At 41.0% G+C, this 12,683-nt stretch overlaps 1 protein-coding gene across 3 annotated transcripts in view; it reads right to left on the bottom strand.

Moving 5' to 3' along the window:
- PDE3A (phosphodiesterase 3A) overlaps positions 1 to 12,683 on the bottom strand; it is a 242,807-nt gene that overhangs the window by 36,291 nt on the left and 193,833 nt on the right. For all 3 annotated transcript variants that reach the window (XM_071733053.1, XM_071733051.1, XM_071733052.1), the window contains exons 3-4: positions 3,992 to 4,252; positions 984 to 1,138 (exon numbers count right to left, since the gene is read on the bottom strand). In XM_071733053.1, coding sequence (XP_071589154.1) covers positions 984 to 1,138; positions 3,992 to 4,252 — 416 coding nt within the window. The remainder of the gene's footprint in view (positions 1 to 983; positions 1,139 to 3,991; positions 4,253 to 12,683) is intronic.

Here is a 12,683-nt window from a genome sequence, read left to right as displayed (position 1 = left end):
ATTGCTTCTTGTGGCAAATCAGGCAGAGCCTTTTAACTAGATGAGACAGTTGCAATTAAGAATAGGAAAGCTGAGATTCTGAACCTCAGAAACTAAACTCTGGTCAACGGACAAGAAGTGATCCATAGCAGTGCTTAAAATTAAGGAAAGTACAGCAACTGACCTGCAAGAAAAATTTTCACTGCTCATTTAATTTTCAGCTTTGCTTTCAACTTCTACTAGCAAACCTTCCTGTGTAATTTTATTCTTAGACTACACCTTTTTTTTCCCCCCTAATAGTAACAAATCTATTTCCTTCTCTGAATCACTTTTTCACTTATCTAACTCAATGGCTTTTATTTACCATCTATTGCTGGTATTGCATTTTCAGGAGTTTGCTCAGGCATCCCTAAGCACTTCCCATATTCTGGAAAGAAGTGCGCACATGGGATGCAGGGCAGGTACAGTGCTGTATGGCCTGATGACACTCCCTCCACTTCTATGGACAGAAAACCACACAACTGTGTTTTAAGAGGGTCCACCAAAAATCAGGGTTTGTGTTCTGGAAGTTTAGTATCTAGAGGATGGAGAAGTGCTTTATGACCTAGTTCAGTGATAGGACTACATCACTTAGAGGTGATGTTTAGAGCTAGGTTAACTGATAGAATTTTTTCTTGGCTGGGTAATGCCCATGGATAGCAAGAAGACTTTAACCAGGTATCTTTGTTTCCGATGTGATTGTGAAATTCTGAACTTGGCTAGCATAAAGACATTTATTTATTTACTTATTTATTGGTTATAATTTTTCTTCCCAATGATAACAACAGTTTTGCATAACCTGACTAAAATTGGGAAAGTCACTTCTTTGGCAACCCAATTTAGAGAAACATGAAGAAGTAGCTCTGACACACTTTGGAGTCAGCATTTTGAAATGAGGGACATCATGACACAGAACCAAATAAATTTACTCAGAGGCATGAAAGATAGAAGAAGTAATTTTTAACCTGGATGAAGATGATTCATGAGGTTTGATGCTGCCACTGCGATCCCTTCTCACTGGAGCTGGCTCCAATGTAGGTAATCCTGTTGCTGATGTTGTTGTTGTCCAAGTTGAGGACACTCGTCTCAGCAGTCCTGGAGGCAAACTTCTCCGTAAGCGCTACAGAAAAATCAGTTGCTCAGTTTACATATGCTACAAAAACTTTAAATATGCAGAAGAAAAACATTTCCAGTTCATTAATCCTTCCTGACAACACCTAGTGATGTACCTTACACCTGGATTCTCCCAGGTAATATGTGCTTACTTTCTATTCAAATCAATACAGTTGGTGCTTTAAATGCTTGGAGGGTCTGGACTATCCTCCTTATTTCAAGTTTTAACAAGTTATCTATCCACAGCCCCATAGCCACAGATGTTCATCACCTGGAGTCAGCCAACGTTGGTCATGCTCTTTAAAAATTTTGCCCTTATATGATGAGGCCAAAAGCACTTAAACAAGTCATAAGGGCCACAAAGGTGACTGAGGAATTGGAGCATCTGTTGGAGCTAGGATTGCTCAGCCTGAAAAAGAGAAGGCTCAGGGGACATCTTACCAATGTATACAAACACCTGAAGGGAGGTATAAAGAAGATGCAGTCAGGTTCTTTCTAGTGGTGTCCAGTGATAAGAAAAGAGGCAATGGGACAGAAATTGAAATAAAAAAAATTCCATTTAAATGTAAGAAAATATTTTTTACTGTGAGGATGATTGAACACTGAACAAGGTTGTGAGAGAGGCTGTGGAGTTTACATGCAAACCAAACTACACCAACCCCCAACTGGACATGTCTGAAGGAACCTGCTCCAAACTGAGCCCAGAGACTCCTGCTCCAGGCTCACTTTGCTCGAGCTGGGGGACTGAACCTAGATGATCTCTGGACTGGACTAGATGCTCTTCAGACATACTTTCTACATCAGCTATTCTGTGATTTAAACTGTCATGAATGCTTAGAATCAGAGATTAAAGACAGAAAGGCCATAAGAAAAAAAAGGGGAGAGGAGTTCCAACTTCTTTTCCTGCTATATCTACCCAATCCAAAGATTACTCTCTGAAATAAAACTGTCATACTCTGGAATATGATGTCTTCTGAAATGCTTAGAGAAAGCATCATTGCTTGCAGAAGATTTTCTTTGACCTGCATTTTTCTTTCATCTGTCTCTTCCTTTTCTCCACTGATAAGACTCACATTATTTTTTCAAATTTTTGAAGGCAAAGATAATAAAGGATGATGATAGAGTCTTTGTGGATCCAGATTTGCTGTTGCAGATCCTTTAATTTCATACAATATTTCTCTTGCAGTTCTCATGAATTGTTTATGGTTAAGAACTAAAATAGATGTCATCTGATGGAGAGCTTTGACTTTGCCAGAGTGTTAAGAGGTGGGAGACAAAACACACTTGTAGTTCTGAAGCTCAGACTTACAGATAAATATGTTAACATACTGTCTCCTTACCCAAAATGCTCAGTCATGTGCTCAAGGTAAAGACTTTAAATCTATATTTAGACACTTAAATAAAGGACTGAAAACTATTAGATTTATGAACCGTAATACATTTAGGTCAGTGAATTCTTCAGTCACATTAGTTCTCTGTAGCGTTAACTCATTTCTTCATCCTTCATTTCTCTTCTCCTCACAAGGTATTATGCAACAGCAAACTGGTATCTGTTCCCTGTGTTTGCTCATGTGATGGCAGTAGTCTTCCACTTAACTTTTCCCCTCAGATCCTAGACTACAGCCATTACAGACACGGAAACAAAAATAAATTGGAAAACAGGCTTAACAACCCGGGATCATCCATTTCAAAATACACATCTGCTAAAGAGGTGAACAGGGTAATAATTATCATCACACTAAAACATATTTAAAAAGGAATCAGAAGTGTAATTCAGATGCCAGGAAATGATGGAATGAATGTTGGCTGTGCCATTTGAACTTTTAAAAATCACAAGCATTTTCCTGTGCAACATCCTCTGCCTGTATTTAATTCTGCCAGGGAGAATGCAGTACAAAGGTATTTTGGTTTAGTTTAAAAAGTAAAATGTAAGCATTGCAGGACAGCTAATTAGCAACAAACCTACAATTTAAACTGCTTCAAAGCTAATGTGTTCTTGCTAGTTGTTCCTTACTAAATGTGGGTGATTAGCACTGGTTATTTCCTGCCAGATTAATGACCATTCATAAAGCCATCTGTCAAGGCAGTAATATATATATATATATATATATATATATATATATATATATATGTATATTTTTAGCTCAGTCCTCTTTTTCTTCAAGACTGCTTCTCATGAAGTCACAATACTTGTCATACTAAGTACTTTGGTGATCTTTTTTGTGTGTGTGTTTGTGTTTGGTTTGCAATATTTTAAACTTGATCACCTGGAGGTCATCAATAGAGACTTTCTCATTGATTTTTATAGGTTTCATATCTCTAGCTGAGAGAAAGAAGAGATCAAAATTCACAGAGAACTTCAAATTCCAATCTTCACAGTGGGCAAAAAGGTCCCTCATATTACTACTTAGTTCTCTACTGCTCCTAGACTAGGTAGTGACTGCACATGCAACTGCTGAAATCTTTTGAATGGGAGAGGAATTTCTGAGATGTATTTGAGTCCGGACGCTGAAAGGCTTTTGCTTGCTCTGCTTACTATCTCTTCTTCTCCCTTAGGGTCCAAACAACACCTGTGAGAAAATATTCACACCACGTATGTGAGCTATCTTGTGATGAATATAATTTTCTAAAGATGCCTGAACCAAAGTTAACCTGGCCATGAGCCGAAGGATACACAGGCACTGTCTCTCTATGAAACCAAAAGTCTACTTAGCTGTCTTTCTATGGTAAAGTATGATTAGTACAAAACATACTAATTTGAAATGAATAAGAAAAAAGCCCAGAGGCTTCTCCCACAAACTCAGTGCTGTCCCTTTAGGAAGGGCCAACTTATGAGATGATAGACAGGTCCAGTTCTCACCTTGGGAATAGCCAGTTTCTCTCCTTTCTCTGGACATTCCTCGGAGTCAGAGCAGGTGTAGTTCTCACTGAATGATACCAAAGGGTTCAACCTTGGCTTGTGGATGGCTTGGAAGGTTAACTGTGTATTAAGCAGGTTGCTCACTGTTCTCAGTGAAGTACACACATTGGGGGGCAGCGAAGGGTCTGCCAGGAGATCTGTAATGAGCCCATGTGCTTCTCCCATGACAGCAATATCCACTGTGATACTGGTACCAGAAGACTGAAAAAGACAAAAATAATACATATAAGACAAAAATAATACATGTAAGACAATAGAAGTGAACATCCTGCTGAGCAGTATCTAAAGCTGTGGAGAACTCTCTCCACAACTGTTGTTAATGCAGTTACCCACAGAGTGGAAAAATAACAACATGAAATAATTCTTTAAATAAAGAGTATCATGCCGAATAGGCTGATCATCAGACATAACGCTCACAGTCCACAAAGAGTGTGAAATTTTATCATATCTGATTTCACAGCTTTCACCATCTGCAGCTGACTTAACCCATCTGAATGAGTTGTTCAGGCTCCCTACAGAGACACAGTCAGTGGCCAGGGGCTATTTGCACAAATAACTTTTGAGACATAGCTTAGCATGGGAGGAGGCTCTCTTGAGAGATGGCCTTCTACTACCTACACAGACATCTAGAACAACTAATGTTTTGTGCTTAGATTAATGAAATTAATCCCAACCATATGCTGAAATCTTTAAAATATCTGCAGTGTATTAAAATAAAGTACTCTGCGATGGTGGCAACATCATTGTTTTCCAAGCACTTGTGCATTGGGCAACTATACCAAAATGGAAATGGAGTAAAAAGTGGCTTTTCCAATCCTTATTTTATCTATACAGAATCAATGAGAATAGTTACTCTACAGAATTGTGGGACCATTTCAGATGGTCCTCACTTTCTGTTCATTTTGAAATATATACCTACTTTACATGTATAATTCAGGAAGAATTATTAACTAAAGCAACGTGTGAGTAGAAATAATACCAAGGAATGGCTCAGAAAACTGGAAAAAAATCTTACACACCCTCCCCATTACATGCCTATAATTGATCTGTAAATGTGGCACTGGAAACCAACTGTGGCAAGATGTCTTCACATGTGCAGTCCATTCATCATGGAAAAAGGTAACCTAACACAGCTGTAGCACTGGCCTTCCAGTATGTGCATGAGAGGGTTGATACCTAAATGCATCTTTGAGTTTCTCCAGTATTTCCTGACATTTAACAGCTCTACATCTGTCCTAAACCCAGTAGGACAAAATATTGCCACTAAAATAAACAGTCTATTGCCCAAAACAGAAAAGTTATGAAGTCTGTGAATGGACAGTTGTATGATACAACTGCAAAAGACTAAGAATCCTTCAAATCTCCTAGAACAGTGAGGCTAGGGGAACACAGAAGTAGAACAACCAGAAAGGAAGAAGGTGTACGAACTTCCAATGCAGCAGCTGGTGCACTTTAAATCACCATGAAATCTTCATGGAATTTCTAATTCAAGACACTCCAAAACTGAGAATTTTTCCTTTGCTATTTCTGACACACAAGCTCCATCCTGCTGCTACTGTTTTGAACTTTTCAGCAGGTGTACATGAAGTTTGCCAGAGACCATTCCAAGAGATTTTGTAGGGATTTGCTTTCACCTATTTCTTAGAAAAAAAACAAGGTACACAATTTTCCAAATGGGGAAGCTATGCATATGAAGAGTGAATGGGTTTCTTGAAGTGGCAAGTACATAGCATGGAGACTTGGGCTTAGCAGAAGAACAAGCAGAGCCCAGACCAGGAGTGACTCACCAGTGACAACATTTATGGACCTCACAACACATCAAAGAATAGCATAACAGAGCTGGCCCCTGCTTTTGTTCTTACAAGAGGCTTGACTGGCACCAGCAAAGTATTTCTGAGAAGAGTGGTGTATCAGTACAGCTAAATCTCTCCCCTCTGTCTTCCTAAGTGCACAGTGTGGACATCAGGCCCTTGGTAAAAGCTCTTTCATTCCACTGATCCACTCCTCATGTCCCGCTTCTTGCTAACTGCTGGAGGACCAGAAGGCTTCCTAATTCACTGTCCTCTCACACAACAAGAAAGCCAGGCTCTTCTTCCCACATTTCTTTGTAATGATACAAAGTAAAATAAATCAGAAACTGTTTGATATACTGAAGTGCTATATTATCTTACTGAAAAAAAATTAATGACTGAAGTTCATTTAATGGCTCTTTCATTGCTTAACCTCTCAGGAGTGCATGCAGGAGAGTCTTCCAGATGTTAAAGAAAATTCTTAAATTAAAAGAAGGAGCTCGGAATGGGAGTAATTAATTATCTATCTTAAACTCAGCCCTGATAAAACAGACCATAGGGGAGTGAGGGAGAATACATCATTTGAGAAGCCTCATATTTTCAGCAAAACTGAATAATCTACAGTTTGAAATTCTATTCTATTAAGGCTGGAGCCTGGAGTTGCTGATTGCCGATCAAAGACAGAGATTAATACTTCAATGAAGTAAACAAGTCTGACTCAGCGGGCCATGAGCAGAGGCCCAGATTTTGCACAGCAGTACTAATATTTTGCATAGCAGCCAGCATTGTTCTCCATGATTACTACCAAGTGGGGAGAGGGAGAGCCTTTCTCTTCTCAATGATGAATTTCTGCCACGTGGCCTCTGACGTGTGAGGAGGCCTTGTCGCATCTTGGTGACCCCTGCCTTTCCTCTGGGACCCAGCAGATTTATCCAACTCAAATGCCAGACTGCACCAAGTTACACAAGCAGCTGGTGTTGAAGCGACATGGCCCAGGAAGAGGGATGCCACACATGGTGTCTGTACCCTCCTGTCTCCTGGCCATGAAGGGCAACCTGCTCGAAAATCAAGTTACACACACAGCAAGCAGTAGCACTGCTGCAGCCCATGACCCACCAAAACAAAGGTGAACAAAAGTGCCTCTCTCTCTGGAAGTGTGCCTTGCACCTGGGAAAGGCTTCAGATCTTGGCAACAGCACATACCACACCACCTCACCCTCTGCTGTCCTTGGTGTACAGCAAGTTGGGAGGACAGTTTGTGTTTTTCACCAACAGGCCATTATCTGTGGGTCAGACACCTTCAGTTGACACCTGACACCAAACCCATGCATCCACATCCATCCATACATCCATCCACTCTGCCTGCATGAAGCATGGCCAGAGAGCTTGGACTTCATCCCTGTATGGAGCTGCATGCTGAATATCCCTCATTGGGGCTGAAATGAAACATATATTCTGCCAGCACAGCCCAGCCAGAGGCACTGTAGAACATCAGCAGGTTTGTGCAACACAACATGCTGCATTGCACAGTACTTCAAACTAAAAAAAAAATAAAAATTATACAGTATTTCAAGAACCTCACCGTACTGCAGTGATCTGCTTTAAATGGTACTTATAATAGTCACAGTATTGTTTGAACTACTTATAATGCTATAATCCTTAGAATGCGAGTATATGTAAAAGGAGAATATCCCAAGCTTAAATTCCACTTGAAGAAACAAGTAGAAGAGGGTAAACATTGCCCTAACCCACTACCTTCAGTACATTAACACCATATCCTGAATTGGTGTGGTTTAAATGTTGCAATTTAATTGCACAGAACTTGTATATAGGAAAACAGTCTGGGGTTTGGTTTTTTTGTTTTGTTTTTTTTCAAGAAGTTTAAATATTTCACAGAATTACAGAATGGTAAGGGGTTGGAAGGGACCTCTGAGGATCATCTAGTCCAACCCCCCCCCGCCAGAGCAGTATCCTCTAGAGCTGTTTTGAAAGGAATACATCCAGGTGGGTCTTGAATATCTCCAGGGATGGAGACCAAACAACCTCCTTGGGCAATCTATTCCAGTGTTGTGTTACTCTCAGAGTGAAGATATATTTTCCCAAATTTAATTTAAATCTCTTGTTTGCCAGTTTGTGTCCATTAACCCTTGTTCTGACACCACAGAAGAGTCCAGACCCATCCTCATGACATCCATCCTTTAGATATTTATAAACACTGATAAGATTCCCCCTCAGCCTCCTTTCCTTTACCTTCCTTAAGCTAAAAAACCAAAAAAACCAAAGCCTTTCCTTGTATGGCAGATGCGCCAGTCCCTTAGACATCTTAGTGGCCCAGTGCTGGACTCTCTCCAGTAATTCTTTGTCCTTCTTGAACTGGGGAGCCCAGAACTGCACACAGTACTCCAGGTGAGGAGGCCTCACCAGGGCAGAGCAGAGGGGAAGGGTAACCACCCTTGACCTGTTGGCCACACTCTTTATAACACACCCCAGGATGGCACTGGCCCTCTTGGCTGCCAGGGCACACTGTTGGCTCATGGTGAGCCTGTTGCCCACCATGACTCCCAGGTCTTTTTCCCCAAGCTGCTTTCCAGCAGGTGAACCCCTAACCTGTACTGGTGCATGGGGTTGTTTTTCCCCAGAAGGAGTACCTTACACTTGCCCTTATTGAGCTTCATTCTGCCCTCCCAGCTGTCCAACCTGTCCAGCTGTAGAGCAGCACAGCTCTCTGGCACCTCAGCCACCCCTCCCAGTTTTGTATCATCAGCAAACTTGCTGATGATGCACTCTGTCCCCTCATCCAAATATATTGAATAAGACGACTCAGCACCAACCCCTGAGGGACATCACTGGTCACCCATCTCCAGCCTGACTCAACCCCACTAAGACTCTCTGAGCTCTGTCCTTCAACCAGTTCCTAATACATCTTACTACCCAACTGTTGAATTCACATTTCTCAAGTTTGCTTGTGAGGACATCGTGAGGGCCAGTATTAAAAGCCTTGCTTGAGGTCAAGGTAGATGACATCAACTGCCCTTCCCTCATCTAACTTTCTGGTTATGCCATCATAAAAGGCTAGTGGATTGGTTAAGCATGACTTTCCCTTAATAAATCCATGCTGGCTATTCCTTATAATTTTCCCTTCATCTAAGTGGTTAGAGATGGCCTCCAGAATGAGCTGCTCCATCACCTTTCCAGGGATGGATTTCATCTAACTCAGCATGTGTATCAGGTTAATCTGACTAAATAAAATCACAGGTATTTAAATTATTATTTTCTAAAACCAGTTACAAATTAAACACCTGAAACAATTTTAAAATATTTGCTTTTTTAGATTATCTACTACAAAACAGTAGACAACTGTATATATTTGGCAAACCATTACTCAGAAAACTAAAAAGTGTTTCCCTAAAGGACAAGGAAATCTGGAATTTTTTTTAAAAAAATACACGATTATGTGTAAAGATTCATGCAAACCAGTAAAATGTATTTAAACAAATTTTAAATTGATGTAAACATATATATGTTTGTATATATGTAAACATATATATATTCACAAATGTGCACATATATATACACACAGTCATTTTTTAGGGCTAAAGTGCACACAAAATCCATGCACCGAATTTTTATGTAGTTTTCTACTAACGTGCATAGCCTCTGCATGAACTGATCTGGATTCTTTCCAAATCACTTTACTCAGCAAAACTCAAAAGGCTGGATACTTGGGAATAGAGGCATGAATAATATGTTTGCGATGAATGCTACATACAACTAACCTGATGAACCAAACCAACCAAACCAAACCAAACCAAACAAAACAAAAAAAACCAAAACAAGAACGAAGCTAAGGTGGATTTAATTTCACCCTGGTCAGTATTCATTTACCAATCTATGCTAACAACTTCACTCCCATAAATTTTGGAGAAGACTGGCTTACTGTTCCCTCTGTGACTTCATTCCAACTCTGATTTAAGTGATGTCAAATGCAGTGACTAAAACTAAAATGCTCTAGGGCATGAGAATGAGAAAGCAAACAGGCTGAAAACAAGGAAGGAAAGAGGGAGGGAAGGGAAGGAAGGAGAGAAGGAAGGAAGGAAGGACCCAGCATTATCAAGCACAAACAATTCATTTGCACACACAGCCTCATGTTAAGGAAAAAAAAAATAAATCTTGATTTGCTGTAGATGGTTCAAGGAAAATCACTGAAGGCAGAAATGCTGGCCTTCCACCAGGTTACAGTCAAGAACACTCTGTAAATGAAAGAATAGAGGGGGTGAGGAAGAAAAAAAGGGGAAAAGCAGCATCCAGCATATCTTCAATCTTCACACAATTACGGGCAACAGTAAATCACAATTTGATATAGTTTCCAAGTCACATCATGAAGACTCAGGCCAAGCTGTCTGGAAACAAAATTAAAAGCAAATATAATTCTCCATTATTTTAATGTCCACAGAGCGATGTGAAGGATAAACATGAATTGGCTTCTATGGAAATAATGAATCATTTTAAAGGCGCCACAGACTTAACTACTCCACCTTTCACTGAATGGTGAAGAAGAAAATTGTGTGTACAGATTTTTGACGTTTCACTTTTCTCTATTTAAGGCTGCAGATCCAGAGTCCTACCCAGATTTCTAATTTTTATTTTAATGTTAGTTTGCACTAACACAAGATTTCAGGTATTCTTCTCTCTGTCAAGCAAACAGGACATTTTTGAGAATCTTTCCTTCACCTTAATGAAGCACAGCATTTCCACTTCTCTCTGGAGGTGGAGCGGCTGTAAGCTCTGGGAGGCTTCTTTGGTAGGACTGAATCTAGCACCTTCCTACTGTCTCATCACATGGATCAAAGCAAACCTTCCTTAATCATCAGTGTAGTCACTGATTATGCTGCTGATTCTTTAAAGAACCCAGTCAGGAAACCGAAAACCAGGACACTGAAGCAGAAGATGAGCCCCCAGTAAGGGCAGACTCTAGATCTTGCGTGAGCCATAACGATTATGCTTTTGACCCTGGTTATATGAGGTTTGGGATGGCACCACCATAGCAAAGCAGACCTTCCTGGTAACAATTACACTGGATGTAATTCTGATCTACAGAGCAGAAAATTTCAGGACTGCTCCATGCAGTGTGTCTGTAGGCTGAGCACCTGCCTGCATGATGCCAGAGTCCAAGGATCACAGCATAGCCAGAGGAAATTTTTGAAAGTATTTCTGCAAACAGAAGATCTAATGATATGGGGCTCACTGGAGAGTTATATTTTTATCCCCTCAGCCCTCATAGCATTATTCTCCCACAGCATTCTCCTAGAGAAGCTGGTGGCTTGTGGCTTAGACTCTGCAATGGATTAAAAACTGGCTGGATGGCTGAGCCCAGACAATTGTAGTGAATGGACTTAAATCCAGTTGGTGGCCAATCACCAGTGGTGTTCCCCAGGACTCAATTTTGGGGCCGGTCTTGTTCAATATCTTTATCAGCTGTCTAGATGAGGGGATTGAATGCTTCCTCAGAAGACAGACAACACCAAGTTGGATAGGAGTGTTGATCTGCTTGGGCTCTGCAGAGGGACCTGGACAGACTGGGTTGATAGGCTAAGGCCAATTGTTTGAGGTTTAACAAGGCCAAGTGTTGGGCATTTGGATCATAACAACCCCAGCCAATGCTGCAGGCTTGGGAACTGTGGCTGGAAAGCTGCCTGGCTGAAAAGGACCTGGGGAGTGCTGGTTGACACCTGGCTGAACATGAGCCAACAGAAGGATGCTGCATTGCTAGAATGTGTTCAGAGAAGAGCAGCCAAGATGGTGAGGGGTCTAGAGAACAAGTCCTATGAGGAGAGGCTGAGGGAACTGGTAGTGTTTAGTTTGGAGCGGGCTGAGAGGAGACCTTATCACTCTCTACCTGAAAGAAGGTTGTAGTGAGGTGAGTGTTAGCCTTTTCTCCCAAGTAAAGGATGATAGGACTAGAGGAAAGGGCCTGCAGTTGCACCAGTGGAGGCTTAGACTAGATATTAGGAAGAATTTCTTTACTGAGAGGGTAGTCAGGTGCTGGAATGAGCTGCCAAGAGAGGTGGTATAATCACCATTCCTGGAGGAATTAAAAAAACATGTATGTGTGGTACTTCAGAACATACACTAGTGGATATGGTGTGTTTTTCTGAGTTGTATTTTGGGCTCAATGATCTTAGAGGTCTTTTCCCATCATGACAGTTCTGGGATTCTCTATTGCAATGACCCCTTCCCTCAGCAGCAGCCCTATGGCTACAGAATGCAATGGGCAGTTTTGCCTGGGGCTGTATGGATGCTGACGTGCAGGTCTGTACCAGGCCCTCTCCACAATCTCACTCTGTGAACTGTCACTCATCTACTACCAAGCAAAACCACTAGTTTGGATCTTCCTCTGGTACACCGTAAGTTTTGTCTAAAATTTCTAGCAAGATGACAATCTCTGATGCTTCCTCCCATCTGCCACATTTGCTTGAAACTGTTGGACAACAGGATCACATAAGCCTACTTTCCCTAGAAAACCAGGATGCAAACATCATTAAGTGGCTCTAACATTTAGTATCTTCTGAATCATCACAAAACTTACAAATATTGAATTTGGGGCCTTTAAGAAAGTGGCACTGGTTTGAGAAAAATAGTTTTTTTTCCTTACTTGTTAGACCTGTGGAATGTATCACTGTTTATAGCACACTTTGGGGTTGCAGTTGCCATCACCACATCCTGCACCTCTGCCTTAGGTAACACCATGCACAGAGTCCATAACTCCAGCTGACTAAACTTCTTCCATTACAGGACTTTTTACTTCATGGTAGCTTTGTCAGCCAAAGAGCTCAGGCCGAAAT

The sequence above is a fragment of the Heliangelus exortis genome, chromosome 1, assembly GCF_036169615.1.
Source record: "Heliangelus exortis chromosome 1, bHelExo1.hap1, whole genome shotgun sequence".
Classification (NCBI taxonomy): Eukaryota; Metazoa; Chordata; class Aves; order Apodiformes; family Trochilidae; genus Heliangelus; species Heliangelus exortis.
This window is presented reverse-complemented; position numbering and strand designations above follow the sequence as displayed.